This window comes from Polypterus senegalus, chromosome 10 (genome assembly GCF_016835505.1).
Source record: "Polypterus senegalus isolate Bchr_013 chromosome 10, ASM1683550v1, whole genome shotgun sequence".
In the NCBI taxonomy this organism is placed as follows: domain Eukaryota; kingdom Metazoa; phylum Chordata; class Cladistia; order Polypteriformes; family Polypteridae; genus Polypterus; species Polypterus senegalus.
In genome coordinates this window covers 95089523-95106733 of record NC_053163.1, presented here as the reverse complement: position 1 = coordinate 95106733, position 17211 = coordinate 95089523, and the positions used below count along the sequence as shown (strand labels likewise).

The window sequence follows — 17211 nt, the reverse complement described above, 5'->3', positions numbered from 1 at the left end:
GAGACACCATCCTTTTTAATGTAGACATCACTTGCCACAGAAAGGATACAGTGTCTGCCATTTGCAATATTATTTATTGTTTGGAACATAGTCTTTTGTCACAGACATAAAAACATGGCTTGGGCTTTATTTGGCTTTGTCCTATTTAAATGTAAGGATACATATGAACTCCCACTTTAATTTTTGTTACCTGTTTCTTCAAAAAAAAATATAACTGTTTAAGGTATACTTTCTTAAATTTAACAAAAAGAGAAATTAACACTTTGTAGAGTAAATCTATGCACTTTAAGCATTAGATTTCATATGGTGTTCAAACTGTCATACAAATATTAATGCTTTGTTTAGCTAAAAGATACAATATAAGTGCAGGTTTTTGAAGTAGTTTCATTACATTGCAAAATGTGTATATATGCTCCTGATGAAAACAGTATATGTATGCAAATGTCAAGTTGTTATTTTTTCTTTGTCACAGAGCAAGCACCTTGTCTAGTGCTGTATCCACTCTTTCAAACACAGGCATGTCTTTTAGCCGTATGGATGAGAAGGAAAAACAACAAGCACTAGAGGAGGAACAGGCTAGGTTACAATCGCTCAAGGTATAAAATTAATTGTTAGCCTACAGAAATATCCAAAATGCATGTGTTTAAAGTTCTTATGACATTAGTCTGTATTTGGAGGAAGCCGAAGACTAACATGCTTATGACCTAGTACATCACTACTGAGCAAAGAAAATGGATTATTTTCTGAATTGTTAATTATCATACAAAGTTATTTTATCCACTTAATATTGTTACTAAAGCTAAAAAAAACTTGGAGGAAGAAATGCTAATTACTATCTTGATAGTCCTCAAAGGCCAGGCAGTAGGAAAGTTAAGCAAATACTTTTTTCAGCACTATAAGAAACATTCAGTTCTGTCTGATTTCTGGTGGGGAGATTGCCATCTGAAATAAAATCTATGGGGTATTCATCTCTCTCTATGTTATTATACTGTATAATACGCTACTGTGGCTGTTCATGTCTGTCCAGGATTTTAAATCACCTGTAGCTCGCAAACCATTTAAACTATTTACCTGAAATTTGGTACACATTAAATATTGTGACGTCTACTGTCCGCTTTCCGGATGATTGACCTCCAAGGTTATTCCTCTTTTTATTTGTATTTTATTTTATTGTAGAATCAACTCTCGCCAGTGGCCATGCGGCACATGCGTACCACCGTCACTTCCCCTACCTCTTTTTACCTTAAATCATCAATCATTTAATCACTTCTTCATTCTGCCTTTAATTTAAGAAGTGAAAAATTAAGGAAAAAGTACTAAATAATTGCAACACAAACACTGACTTAATCAGTTTGAATGTGGAAAGATGCCGACAAATGAAGAGAAGAAGTGGGATGCTAGGGTGGAGAAAAGAAGAGCTGCTCAGGAAGGAACAAGGGCATCAACCTCTGAGCAAACGAATGCTTAATGTACAGAGAAAGAGGAGGAAAACTAATAATGCTCAAGTGCGCCGTTACTGGTCGTCTTATATAATACGCTACCGTGGCTGTTCATTTGTCTGTCCAGGATTTTAAATCACCTGTAGCTCACAAACCGTTTCACCTATTGACCTGAAATTTGGTACACATATACTACGTGATGTCTACTATCCGATGATTTTTATTACTCTTTTTTTATTTTAGAATCAACTCCCAGCAGCGTTCAGCAGGGTGGCCGTGCGGTGCATGCGTACGTGCATCGTTCTCATTCTAAACCACCATCGTGGTCACTTCCCCTACCTCTTCGTATCTTAAATCATTCTTGAGGCAGATTGAAGACTTCAGTGCCAGCTTAAGTGTAAAATTAAGAAAAACATACTAAGTAATTGCAACACAAAAACTAACTTTATCAGTTTTAACGCGAAAAGATGCTGACGAAAGAAGAGAAGCAGCGGGCCATTAGGGTCGCGAAAACAAGAGCTGCTCAAGAAGCAGCAAGCACATCAACCTCTGAGCAAACTAATGCTAAACATACAAAGAAATAGTATGAAAACTGTGAATGCTTAAGTCAAGTGTATTTGTGCAGTGTGCCATTACTGGTACTAAATATTATCTGACAAACTTTCATATTTAGGCTTTTCCATATACAGTTCCACAAAAGAATTGGACAGTTTCATATAAAGAATTGGATTCTCCTTGCCATATTACACATTATCTTCACATTTAAAGTGTTAAAAATTAAAAGTAAGTTATAATTTTACAATACAGAATGAATGTATAGTTATCTGATTGACTGAAAAAAATAATTAAAGTGGCAATTGCAAAGGTTTGGGAACCCTTTCTTTGCAAGGTCTCAAAACCCTTTAAGTTGTTCGTCTTCTCTGACTTAGCTCATTAGGTGTTAGTCTGGTTAAGAATCATCATTAGGAATTGTCAAGTGTTAACAGTTCCGAAGCTTAATAAATTCTTTCACTCTTCAAACATTGTGCAACACTTAATAATCATGCACTCTTCTAAACAACTTAGTGAGGATCTAAAAATTTAAATATAGTAGGGAAAGTAGATATAAAGATACATATACACATAGTTTACACTACCCTCATGAAAGTGTGAATGTTTTAAGTATTCAGTTTGTTAAGGCTAAGTTTTAGTACAATAGTAACAGTCCTCTCGTTGCCTGAAACCGCTTGTTAGTGAGGGTCATTGAATAATAACTCAGCTGGTTCTACCTAGATAATCTTACACAATTTACTGCAATCAAAAGTCACAGTTCCCATTTAAACTTTGTAGTGGTGAGGTGCTAATTGTTTAGAGATAATCAAATATTTGTTGTTCTACATATGTATATTTTTATGAAAAATAATTAACTGAAAGTGAAAGTCTGCTCTGTGATGCCATGTTAAGAATTAAAAATTATTTCAGGAACCTACTGATCTTTGTTCACGTATTACCCACAAATATACTGTATTTGCTGCTACATCCCCGCAGACTGACAGTTTGTGTGGTAAATCATGGGTGTGGTGTCTGTCTATAGATTGCCTAGTACGCGTTAACTCATACTTATCAGTCTGTGTTTTACCCTCCCCTTTCTCTGCAGGTTACAAATAGTAATTGAAAAGAACATAGTAAAAAGCAAGTATGTAGTTACATAAAACGGCAAAGTAGCACTTTTTTACGTAAATTCTACATCACCACCCTAACACAGTATACACAACATGCAATAAAAATTTATTCAAAAATACAAGCTAACTAAACTCAAATTACCTGTCTGTTTTCAAAGATAAATAAATACCAGTATAAATCAGATGCAAAACAGGAAGTACACATTGCCACATTGCACCATTCATTAAGGACAACCTCTTAACTTGAAAGGATGAATGAGCTACTGTGAGCTACACATCCTCTAGTAGCTTCTGAAATGGCTTAGGTACATGACCTCCTCAGCATACTTGGGCAAACATTTTGTCATTTTGGTGACATAATAAAATGTCATATGTTCTAAAATAATTGAAAATCTAAAGCATACATCATATTGATCCTGTATCTCATTCACAGTCTCAGACTGTGTTTCTCACTGACTTACACTGTCTCGTTTCGCCAAAGTCTATATTGAGAGGTATATGGAAATATCCTGTCCTTTTCAGCCATATTGTCAATTTGTAACAGTGAAAATATGTAATGTCACGTTCATTTTTGTTGTCACCCACTGCATGCCATAAATTTAGTAGTTCACCGTCATTCTTTTAATTTTGTGGTTGGTTTCCTTTCCTTATTCCTTCAGTTCAGCTATTTGAAAACCATTCTGTCCATTTTGAGAATGTAAAAGATTCTCTCAGAACATCAGTATTCTTTCTTTGGTTTACAGTGATCCTTCTCTATATCGCGCTTCGACGTTTGCGGCTTCACTCTATCGCGAATTTTAAATTTAAGCCTATCTAAATATATATATCATGGATTTTTCGCTGGTTCGCTGATTTCTACGGACAATGGGTCTTTTAATTTATGGTACATGCTTCCTCAGTTTGTTTGCCCAGTTGATTTCATACAAGGAACGCTATTAGCGGATGGGTTAGAAGCCACCCAATCAGAGCATGTATTACGTATTAACTAAAACTCCTCAATGATATACGATATGCTTCCCGCGCGGTGCTTGATTGCTTTTCTCTGTCTCACTCACTCTCTCTGACATTCTCTGCTACTGACACGCATTCTTTGAAGAGGAAGATATGTTTGCATTCTTTTAATTGTGAGAAAGAACTGTCATCTCTGTCTTGTAATGGAGCACAGTTTAAACTTTTGACTAAAGGGTGTTATTTCATGTCTAGAGGGCTCTAATAATGTTAAGTGTGGGAGAGTTTATAAGGGTTAAAATATATAAAAATCACCTTACAAACCTATGGTTTCTACTTCGCGGATTTTCACCTATCGCTGGGGGTTCTGGAACGCAACCCCCGCGATCGGGGAGGGATTACTGTACTTCAAACTGCTTTAAAAACTTTCAGTTTTTTTTGTTGTGCTCATTTCTTTGCACCTTTATCTTTCCTTCACCATATGTTTGGCATATTAAATAAATATTGCAGTTCTGGCTATCAGCAGTATAATCAAATTATATGCTCACATGGAATTTTGTAGTATATCTCTTATATTTATGGTATCCAAACCATCACATTAACCTGAAAAAGAGAAACACAATGCAGAATGTATAACTAGAGGTAAAGTGTGAAACAATAGTTGAGATATATGGACTGTGGCTATTCATTAGTTTTCATGATGATGATTAATAACATGGAAGTGGATTGCTTATTTCCAATTACGACAATTTTAGGAAATTACTTCTAGCAACCCTGACAAGTGGAAAAAGCATGTATTGAAAATGAACACCCAACCATAGCTTCCATAATAGTTTTGATCCTCTCATAGTTAGGAGGTGTTAAGTCCCCAGGCAAAATTAGTATTTAACAGTCAATCTGAATTTGCTTTTCATTTCTACCGCAAACTGCGTTTTTCTAGTGTTGCATTATCCTCACATTTATTTTTGATCATTTTTTTGTTATTTCTGCTGTTAATTTAAGCAAAACTACAAAGGGTCATCTAGTTTTACTTCTGCTAGATGTGAAAAGTATATATTCATTTGCAAAAATAGTTATATGCTCTTCAATTTAGCTAACTCATATTGTATTTTGGGGAAACTCTCAAGCACACCACTCCACCCTGCCCCTCTTCTGTGTGTTATTTTTCTTAAATGTTTAGCTTTCAATTAGAATATTCACTTGAATTTTATAATATTTTGTAACTTCATGTGATTGGCATGCTTACAAAGTTTAAGTTAATTTTTGGAGACTTAATTATATTCAAAATCTCATTTTTAAAGATTTTTTAAAAAATTAAAAAAAAACTCTTTTTTGACAGGAACAGCGCCTGAAGGAGATTGGAATGCATACTCCCTCAGTTTCCCCCAGCACTCAGTCGGGGGGTAGTGCCAATATCAGCAATGCTCTGGATTTGTTTTCTACTCCTGCAGCAGCTCCATCTACCAATAGGTAATAAATGTTCAGATTATGGGGTGCAGTTTCACCAATCTTCACAATAATATTGCATTGTCAAATTTTGCTTAATTCAGTTTTTGGTCCTAAAGGAGCTAGAGCCCATCCTACCAACATTGGGTTCAAGGCAGGAACCAAACCATATAAGGGACTGCACATGCATACTAGCACTCAGTTTGGAGTCGCAGATCAACCTAACCTTTACATCAGGCATTTTTCACATTCAATGTAAACACTTTTGTGGTTATATTGTATTTTTCCCCCCTTCAGGTAATTGAATGTCTGATCTGTCATGAAGGCCAGCCAGTTTGTTTTTTGTGGTTTCTCAATAATTATTTTTTTTACGTGCATGTGTAGGATGTTTTCCACATACTATAGATACTTTCCTCCATGTTTGTTTATCCAAATTTCTATCTGTACATGTTTCCGTTAGTGTTTCCATAGAATGTAATACAGATGAAGCATAATTGCAAATTGCAGTTTGTGTTCTTGTCCAGTTCAGAGTTATGATGCACAAAACCTCAACCACATGTTCAGATGGTCTAGTTCATTGTATATACAGTGCATCCGGAAAGTATTCACAGCGCATCACTTTTTCCACATTTTTTTATGTTCGTCTTATTCCAAAATGGATTAAATTCATTTTTTTTCCTCAGAATTCTACACACAACACCCCATAATGACAACGTGAAAAAAGTTTACTTGAGGTTTTTGCAAATTTATTAAAAATCAAAAAACTGAGAAATCACATGTACATAAGTATTCACAGCCTTTGCTCAATACTTTGTCAATGCACCTTTGGCAGCAATTACAGCCTCAAGTCTTTTTGAATATGATGCCACAAGCTTGGCACACCTATCCTTGTCCAGTTTCGCCCATTCCTCTTTGCAGCACCTCTCAAGATGCATCAGGTTGGATGGGACGCGTCGGACCACACCCATTTTAAGATCTCTCCAGAGATGTTCAATCGGATTCAAGTCTGGGCTCTGGTTGGGCCACTCAAGGACATTCACAGAGTTGTCCTGAAGCCGCTCTTTTGATATCTTGGCTGTGTGTTTAGAGTCGTTGTCCTGCTGAAAGATGAACCGTCGCCCCAGTCTGAGGTCAAGAGCACTGTGGAGCAGGTTTTCATCCAGGATGTCTCTGTACATTGCTGCAGTCATCTTTCCCTTTATCCTGACTAGTCTCCCAGTTCCTGCCACTGAAAAACATCCCCACAGCATGATGCTGCCACCACCATGCTTCACTGTAGGGATGGTATTGGCCTGGTGATATGCGGTGCCTATTTTCCTCCAAATGTGACACCTGGCATTCACACCAAAGAGTTCAATATTTGTCTCATCAGACCAGAGAATTTTGTTTCTCATGGTCTGAGAGTCCTTCAGGTGCCTTTTGGCAAACTCCAGGCGGTCTGCCATGTGCCTTTTACTAAGGAGTGGCTTCCATCTGGCCCCTCTACCATACAGGCCTGATTGGTGGATTGCTGCAAAGATGGCTGTCCTTCTGGAAGGTTCTCCTCTCTCCACAGAGGACCTCTGGAGCTCTGACAGAGTGACCATCAGGTTCTTGGTCACCTCCCTGACTAAGGCCCTTCTCCCCTAATCGCTCAGTTTACATGGCCGGCCAGCTCTAGGAAGAGTCCTGGTGGTTTAGAACTTCTTCCACTTACAGATGATGGAGGCCACTGTGCTCATTGGGACCTTCAAAGCTGTAACCTTCCCCAGATTTGTGCCTCGAGGCAATCCTGTCTCGGAGGTCTACAGACAATTCCTTTGACTTCATGCTTGGTTTGTGCTCTGACATGAACTGTCAACTGTGTGACCTTTATATGGAAAAGTGTGTGCCTTTCCAAATCATGTCCAATCAACTGAATTTACCACAGGTGGACTCCAATTAAGCTGCAGAAACATCTCAAGGATGATCAGGGGAAACAGGATGCACCTGAGCTCAATTTTGAGCTTCATGGCAAAGGATGTGAATACTTATGTACGTGTGATTTCTCAGTTTTTTATTTTTAATAAATTTGCAAAAACCTCAAACTTTTTTTCACGTTGTCACTATGGGGTGTTGTGTGTAGAATTCTGAGTAAAAAAAATAATTTAATCCATTTTAGAGTAAGGCTGTAACATAACAAAATGTGGAAAAAGTGATGCGCTGTGAATACTTTCCGGATGCACTGTATTCCAGAGATTTCTTCAGTTCATAAATATAAGCTGTATATTCAATATTCACATTTCTTGTTAAGCAATAATGTCAAAGGCACTGACATTTCAACTGTAACAAAATTGTAAAAGTATCTAAAAGTATCTGTATAAATATCTAGCAAATATCAGAACATCACATTAGTGCTGTTAGCACCAAATATATTTTTTACTCGCATGCGTGATCAGAAACTATTTGATGCTCGCACTCATTCTGTTTAGTGTGAAGAACGCAGTAGTTCCAGCATATAAGCCAAAAATATATATTTATAAATAGCACATTTGTGTTCTTTTCCCTGCAGCATGCCAAACCTCACCAGTGACTTCTTTGACCTTCAACCTGCGTTTGTCCCCACTGTTCAGAGCACCCCAGCCATCTCCACAGCCGTCAGCAGTGCCTGGGGAGGTGTGTGTGTGGTTTTTGTTTTTGTTTTTTTTACGTTTTTTTTTTTTTTTTGTTCTTTTTTTCTGTTTTCCTTCCCTTCCCCTGTAATTCACTCCTGAACTATTAAATTGTTAGTTTGCTTTTTGTTCATGTACCTCAACTTCAATATTTGAAAGGTAGAGGCATTTCAAAAAATATGCTTCTGGTTTGATTTTGTGCAGCTAATTCAGCAACATTTAATTGAAAGTTTCAGTGGAAATTACACAGGGCAAACCATGTTTATGAAGGACTTCACTTTTTAATAAAAGTCCATTTTTAATGTGCATATTTTCCACTATCTTCTATCAGATGAATTTTTCCACCAATTATGTTTCAGGAAAAGCCATTTTCTAAATGACAAGCCTGTGTTATGATTAACTCATTAGACAGTTAATTAAAATGTATTTCTTACTATACAAAACAAAACTAAAATGTGACTGGCTGTTGAAGCGATTGGAGTTTTTGTGGTTTCCTTGTGCTAAAAGTATACAGTAGTTTGCAGATTTAAATGTTTATATACTTTTTCTTTTACTGTTCTTTTTCCAGGTATTAATCCCCATTCAGTGCCACAGACTGTTCAGATTCCCACAATGAATGTAGATTTTGATGCTGTATTTGGAGCTAAAGTTACCGATAATGATGTGAAGACCACAAGTGGTAAACATTCCAGTTGCTATGTACTTCATTCATTATTGTTATTGTAATTAATAGTGGGTAGATATTTTCAAAAACCTTTCAAAATAAGGCAGAAAAATTTATTTACCGCCTTTGTTGTTATTTATACACTCGTAATGTTGACGAAGATACTTTTGGAATTCTTGGCCATTTTTTTTGGTTTCATTTAGAGTGTGATATTCCTAAAAAATTTATTTTTTTTTCCCCCTCTCTGTTTCAATTCTCGACTGGGTCTTGTGGCAACCTTTTGCAACTGGTAAGTGATTATTTTAGTCCCTTTTTAATACAGATATAATGAAAATAATCATCCTATACTAAATGTGCACTTCATTTATTTTATTTTTTGCCTTTCATATGACAAAGCACTTAGAGATCATTGTTTCCTCACTTTCTCCCAAGCCTAATCTCATGCAGTGGGGGAAATAACTTATTAATGCATCTTTTTTTTTCTCATTAAACATATTTCCAATGCTGCTGTGCACACGAGGTTTAGAGCAGACATTCATAATACCCAATAAAAAGTTGCAGCCAAAGAAATCATAACTTTGCTACTCATAAAAAAAAAAAGTTGCATGCAGCAAAATGAAATGACACAGGTGGAGTAATAAACATGGTAAGGAAAAACACTAAACCAGCAGATTCCACCAATTAGTTCTCCTACCTGTGTTCATAAGAATCATCTGGAATAGTGCATGTTGGTGGGTTAGTACTGATCTTATTGTACAAGTATTGATCTTCATATCAAGATTGTTGCGCAACATAGCAATGGCACTGATTATCGACAGATTTCTCAAATCCTAAATATTCCTATAAGGACCATTGGGGGCTGTTACTGTACACACAAGGAGAAGGAAAATCACTCAGTCATCAACTAGTCATGCTTAGGGGCACCTTGTAGGATTTCGGACTGGTCAATCAGAAGGTTAGAAAGAATAGTAGCACACAAGCCAATGACCGCTTGACCAGAGGTCTATAAAAACCTTAAAGAAGCAGGTACATTTGTCACAGGGAAAGCAGTAAGCAATGATCTCCATCACCACATTCTCTATACACAATCACCACAGAAGACTCCATTACTAACAAAAAGGCATGTTGAAGCTCATTTGTAGTTTTTCTACATAACATTTTTAGAAACATGTAGGTTACTGGGAGAATGAAGTCTGTTCAAATGAGACAAAAAATCTTAACTTTTCAACAGTAATAAAATGCACCACATTTGAAATAGAAATGGCTCTGAGTATGACCCTAAAAATACTATATACCTACAGTTAAGATCAGAGATTGAAGCATTATGTTTTAATGGTATGTGAGCTGCTGAAGTTAGATTTGTTTTGAGTTTCTTCTAAATAGTTTTCTTCAGTCAAGGTTCAGATCCTTTGTTTTTTTTTTATTCTTTTTTTTTTTACCTAATTGTTGTTCAAATCAGTTGTTAAACCAAGCTTGATGTACATTACTATAATTAGAATTTTCTTGTGATGTGGACAATGCAATAGTAAGCCTTGAGGCTTTAAAGGTTATTTTCCAAAACAGTACCAATATTGCATTAAATTGATTTCCTCCTACTATTTCACAGTTAGACACAAGAGCATAACTACTTCCAGAATAGTATTAAAAAGTATATTCAAAAGTTATAAAAAAAACTGACTTGCATAGGAAGAAGTAGGGACATGTGTTTCAAAATAAACTGTTCCCATTCATTTGAGTAAACCTGCTTTTCTGACCAAAGCTGAATGAATCTCATTTCAGTTGCTTAACAAAGTATTCCTTTGGGCAGGGGTCTGCATCCTTAAAGTTAAGTCAAACAGTCAGTGTCTTGCAATTCAGTATTTAAAAATCGTAATCATTTGACAGTTTACCCTACCTTATGATTTACTAGTCTATAGATGATATGGCTTTATATGTGGTGGATAAGCAAATTACCTGTGCCCATTTTTTAGAATGGAACTGGTTAAATCTAATGACAGTTACAATCTGGTTTAAAAATGTGCACACACATGAAACTATTGCAGTGAATGTTTCATTTTCCATATTTATTGTAGAAGAAACAGTTTGACATGAATTGTGTTCATTTTAAAATTATAAAATTAAACACCTTTAACTTCCACTGAATCAGAGAGAGAGAGAGAGAGAGAAATCGTTCTAAATTTTAAAGTTGACTCCTCACCATCAGTTAATTTTTATAATTGAAAAATATCTCATAAGTAGTATGTAAGGAATGGAAACGACCCTCCAGTGAATTGACAATATTTAGGGAAATTTGTTCCATTTTAAATTCAACTTACACAACAGCCCAAAGTGCCTGAACCTTGTGGTTCAAATTTGAAAAGTATGTATTTATACATCAGAAAAGTAGAAGTTTTAGGTCGCTTGGTAAGGCTAAGGTATGGTTTTAAACCTGTTACAAATTAGATTTTAGGCTGCACCTATAGATATAGATAGATATGATATATAGAATTCCTGTTTAAATTGAATTTGCATACATACAATACAACAAATCTTCAACTTTTGAAAAAAATCTCTCAAGTATTTTCTCTTTTGACCCTCCATTTATTCAGTGTTCATTCTTATGTCCACCTTTTAAATGCTTGGACCATAATAGTGCTTCCCGTAAAATATCTGAATATTCTGGAAACGTGAAACTACAGGTGATAAGGCAAAGCTGAAAATTCCAATATTCATAATTTTATGTTAACATGACTTCTGTTCTGTTGTTAAAATAAAGTCTAGTCTAAGTTAAGTAAACCATGTTTATATATCCAGTAGTAATAGTTTCATCCAGTTTGTGTATCCTTTTTAATACTACATTCTTGTGTCTTTATAATGTTCAAAAAAGTACAGAATGAATACAAAAAAAGTTGTTTTGCTTATTCTAGTTGTGGAAATTTAAGAAGACCTCCTGAAGCCTACAGTGTCAGTACAAAGTCAGTCTTCCGCCCCAACGCATCAACAAAACAGCAAATTGCTTGCAAATGATCTTGACTCTTCTCTTGCCAATCTTGTTGGAAGTAAGTATGAGTTAATTATGAAAACCTTGAGATAAAGTGGTGAAGCAGGTAAACTTGTAAAATAATAGATATTTGTGCATCTTATGTAGGATTTGTATTTTTTCTTTAAGTGTCATGCTGAAATAATTAAAGACCTTGGGCCTCATGTATAAAGCCATGCGTATAATCCATACTAAAATATGGAGTACGGACAAAAGTGGAAATGTGCATACGCGATGGGTTGTGCTGCTGTGCGTGGCTTTACGCCAAGTTTAGTTTTTATACATTGCAATGTGAGCTTCGAAACAGGCGTACGCAACATTTTTGTGCATACACAACATTTATACACGAGGCCCCTTGTCCTGACTGTTAATGTCATTGCATGTGGCTGAGTAATACACTTTCACTTAACCAGATCACTCAACAAAATACCATATGTTTGCTAGAGACAGGTTCCAGCCTGTCCTGTTCAATTTGTGCCACCGCAGCACTCTACTACACATCCATCTTGGCCAAAATGCAACCTGCCCTGACCAACAGCTAACACCTCTGCCAGCTCACCAATATAGTAAAACTGCTATGAAGTCTTTGGGTTGTTTTTTTGTCCCGAAGACCACACACAGCTAGTTTCGTAATAATTTAAGTTCCTTCAGACAGGAAAGAGGGAGAAACTTTTATCATACTTGGCTATACTGATTCCTGAAATCAAGATTGCAGAGATGTTTTTGTTGGCAAAAGAGAGGTAATGTACCCATACATTTTTCTAGTGCAAGATTATTATGAATTCTTTACCAGCAATTATGCTCAGGGAAATGCCTTAGATTGAGCACTGATCTTTAACAGGACATTCTTGAATACACACCCATACTCGCTCATTGCCATCCCATGTGAGGTTCTCAGTCCACTTAATGGCCAATCTTTACCCAGTGGAAGGTAACTCATACAAACATGAAGAGCAGAGACCAAAATTATTTTGATAATGGGATCACCCAAACAAACTGTGTAATTTTGCTAACACAGTATTCCTTATGTGTGCCTTCCATATATTGAATTTAGGCACATTACTGTATTCAACTAAACCAACAACTTTGCATCATTTTTTTGTTTGATGCCACCATTGCTTAGTATGTGCAGGATTCAAGTGTAAATGTCTAAATCAACAGTCATATACATTCCTTAAAATTTGTTTAAGCTGCATCTACTTCAGAAGCTGTCTTTATGTGGTTTGAGGAAAACTATTTGCAGTTTAGTTGCGGTGTTAAATTTAGTAAATATTGGTGTCTTCTTAGTTTATTAATGTTTTCATTCTCTTGTGGATTTGCATTGCTTTCTTCATAATTTTTTAATTACTTAATTATAGTGTTTTTGATTGTTTTGTGTTATGTTTTACCGTGAGACTGATGTCTGTGCTCTTACATACATACTTTTTCCTTTCCTTTCAAAGATCTTAATTTTTGTGGAACACCAGCCAAAAAGTAAGTATTGTAAACAATTAGTAATAGTTTTGTTTGGAAAGAAAGACCACACCGGTCCTTATTCAGCAAATTGCGCCAAATGCTGACTCTGTATAGCAGAGAAATATATATTTTCTAACATATTTATTTTACAGAAGCAAGTGTCCTGTTTTGTTTATTCATATTTGATTTGTTTTTTATATCATTTTATATTTAAGGATATTCACAGTTGGAAAATAAGTAAAAATTAGGAAATTTCTGATATATATATTTTTTAATTAACACATTCAGTGTGAGCTTGTAGCTTATATGACCTTACAGTAATAATCAAATTTCATTAGCCTAAGTGTAGTATTTTAATAGGAGTAGCTAAAAGTATTTTCAGATTTTTTATATATATATATATATATATAGTTGTTTTCCCTTCCCTCTCCCAGGAATAACTTTAGAATTGTGTGATATATATATAATTTTTTTTTTTTTCATAGTTTATTAACAAATTTAGGACAGACTGACCTTTTACGTTCATTATAGAATCAGAAGCCAAGTTTCCATCCAGTTTTTTGCGACGTTTTGTTATCGACACACAGAATATACGTAAAAAAAAAAATGTGCGAAATTTGCTATCTCCAGCCTGTTTCCATCCAACTGGCTTTTTATCGATAAAATGGTGTGTGTGATGACGTCATCCCCTCCAAAACGAACTGTCGCATAAGTTTTGTTGTATCGCGAAAAAAAATCTACCCTTGAGCCGTTTCCATACATAATTTTGTGTATGTCGCAAATTATCTACCTTTTTCTTTTCCACGTTACACCCCCTCCACTAAACAAAGAAACAAAGAAATGGAGAGATTATTCAGTTTTTGGAAATTTGCCAGCTTACTGTTATTTCTGTTTCACAAATAATTGGAATTGTACATAATATCCGAAGACGACAGCAGAATGAAGCAGTTGCTTGTCTGATAGCCCTAGAGCTCGAAGAAAGTACCCCAGTGCAACGAAACCCACGGGTATGGGAGAGACGACGGAATAAGACCTTCTGGGAGGAGGTGGTCGGGAGACACTTCACAGAAAATCTCTGGCTGCAACATTTTAGAATGACATGGCCGATGTTTGAGATGTTGTGTGGATTCATCAGTCCTGATGTTACGCCAATCACAGGTTGTCGCCGACCACCGGTTCCAATCCCAAAGCGGATTGCCATCGCCCTTTACAAGCTGGCAACCTGCGCCGAGTATAGAGTAGTTGGAGAAACTTTAGGGGTTAGTAAAACTTCCGTCCATCGATGTGTATATGCTGTGTGCACCGCTATTTAAGAAAACTTAATGCGGCATTATATCAATCTTCCGACTGTAGCGGAGGCCAATGAAATTGCAAACTGCAATTCCTTGGTGCATCTTGTGCCACAGATTTGCGGTGCGCTGGATGGGCACGCATGTGCCTATTCTTCCCCCGACGGAAGGCTACCGCGATTACATTAATCGGAAAGGTTGGCCATCTATTGTTCTCCAGGCCCTTGCTGATGACAGGTGCATGAAACGAGACATTTGCGTTGGCACTCCTGGAAGTGCCCATGATGCAGCTGTGTTTGCAGCATCGGGTTTGTACAGGTGAGCCTACCTTTCAACATCCCTTCTCAGTGCGATAACTGAATTAGTACTGTAACCTGCTTTCCTTAAGGTTTTTAATTACAACTGAAATTTGAATTAATACAAAATAATGACGTTTAATCAAAAAAAACTAAAGTTAATATTAATGAAAGAATTTCTCATATGCTAAAACATCTGCCATTTAATAATAAGAAAAAAATGTTTAGATAATGAAACACACGGTTTCTTAAATATTTTGACTGGCACAGTAAATTACCTTTGCGCTTTTTGTATTATTTAGACATCCTGAGAGACACCCCCAGGCTACAGTTGATGTGGAGGGAGTTCAGGTACCCCTTTTAGTAGCAGGAGACCCAGCCTATCCGCTACTGCATTGGCTCATCACGAGAATTAACAAGTCTCTTCATCAGACCATGCGAACCACTCCCCTATTCTCGTTTTGATTGCATGTGATGAAAATGTATCATGTGACACATTTATTTGCGTTAAAGCCCTTTTTTTCCGACAAAAAGTGTTTCCAATGTAGTTTTTGCGACATCTGAAGTATCGATATGGAATTTATGTGCTAAAGTTAAACGGAAAAATATTATGTCGACTTGTACAACATTTTATCGATAATTAGCATTTCCATCCATCCATCCATCCATTTTCTATCAGCTAAAATTTGAGGTGCTAAATATTTTTTCGCAAAAACTCCTTGGATGGAAACCTGGTTATTGTGGAAAACTGAAATTTATTTTTAAACGGTAGCATTTTTTTTTTTTTCTAGTTCTAGAGTCTTATCTCTTTGTCATTATTCTTTGAGGGTTTTTTTTATGCTGCTAAATAAAACTTTGCCAAGCTGCAATATTAATATCTCAAAGAAGATTTTTCTGTTTAATGGTTGGAATGGCAAGTAGGTTATTAAACTAATTATGGGCATATAAGAATTATTTGTATGTGTGTGGTTGTGTTTTTTTTTTTCTCCCTTTTGTTAAATTCATTCAGTTTAAAGAATGTATTCTCCATAATGTAGTTTAAACTTGATGATAATTTCATTATATGATATAGCTTAATCAAATAAAATGCAAATACAATAACAGATTAATGCAAAAAGAATTCAATTAAAGCTGTTTTAGTTTTCATAATCCATTTATCAGGTATAGCATATTCTGCTTCAAACAATCAAAAGTTTTTGTTTTTTTTTCCAGGACAGCAAACTATAAGTTAATTTTCCTGATAATTTTCAGGACAGAGATTTCTATAACATTATTTTTGGGGTCTTGGAAGGCAGTGAGGATATACTAAAATGGGTTAATTGGATCCATAAATGTGTTTTTATTTTCTAGGCCAGACATGCAGTGGAACCAACCTGGTGAGAAGAAACTGACTGGAGGAACACATTGGCAATCAAAAACTATGCCAACAACAACAGGGTGGAGCCCAGCAGGTATAGGCCCAGGTCCAGCACCAGTGCCAGTACCACAAATGGTAAGGATGTTGAAAGCAAAATAGTCTCATGTTGTACCACAACAAATGTTACATTTAAATTTGATAGTAATTGGCTTCTGAAAGCTTTTAACCCATTGATTCTAGAAAGATCTTTTAAATGAGACCAGCTAATAAAGGCTAAGAAGCATGATTATGTTTGCTTGCCTTCTCTCATTTCAGCTGTTTCTTTTCAAGACTTGATAGTATTTGTCAGTAATTTGAAAATATCGTTTTAATTTTGATTTTAATCGATTAGTTTTGTATTGTGTGATAATATGCTTGTATCTACACATTTGTATTTATATGTGTTTTTACTTTATCTTGGTAATCAGTTCTTAATAGATTTAAACAAATAGGGAAACATAGCACCTGTTTAGGGACTTTTATTGTTACCCAAATTAAAGCAGTGTTACCAATATTATTAAGTGTCATAACACATTTAACCAAAGTCTGTATTAGACAAATACTTATTTTTTAGCCTCATTATTAGATGAAAGCTTGTGATTTTTTGCACTTGGTGAATGTGCCAACATTTTAAATTGTCCTATTCATTTACAGGTATATACTGTATGTGTGTGTGTGTGTGTGTGTGTGTGTGTATGTATATATATATATATATATATATATATATATATATATATATATATATATATACACACACACCCAAACACACTAGTAATACATTTTGTGTAATTACTATACAGCCTGAACACACTTGGCTACAGTTGAATTATTCTTTCAAATTATGGTTTTATGTTTTGGTTGGTGTCAAATATTTTTTGACCTTGTCATAGCTAAGTTTTACTGTTTTCCAAGAAATAAAGCATGGCAGTAAATACAGTAATGCTCTTATAACTTCATTAGTTTTTTCT

At 35.5% G+C, this 17211-nt stretch overlaps 1 protein-coding gene across 4 annotated transcripts in view; it reads left to right on the top strand.

Moving 5' to 3' along the window:
- The window catches only part of si:ch211-200p22.4 (phosphatidylinositol-binding clathrin assembly protein), a 112528-nt gene that overhangs the window by 80361 nt on the left and 14956 nt on the right, over positions 1 to 17211 (top strand). For 3 of the 4 annotated variants that reach the window (XM_039766247.1, XM_039766249.1, XM_039766250.1), the window contains 7 exons: positions 473 to 596; positions 5388 to 5518; positions 8025 to 8128; positions 8693 to 8803; positions 11710 to 11826; positions 13250 to 13280; positions 16198 to 16339. In XM_039766247.1, coding sequence (XP_039622181.1) covers positions 473 to 596; positions 5388 to 5518; positions 8025 to 8128; positions 8693 to 8803; positions 11710 to 11826; positions 13250 to 13280; positions 16198 to 16339 — 760 coding nt within the window. The remainder of the gene's footprint in view (positions 1 to 472; positions 597 to 5387; positions 5519 to 8024; positions 8129 to 8692; positions 8804 to 11709; positions 11827 to 13249; positions 13281 to 16197; positions 16340 to 17211) is intronic. The other variant, XM_039766248.1, reaches the window with a different exon arrangement.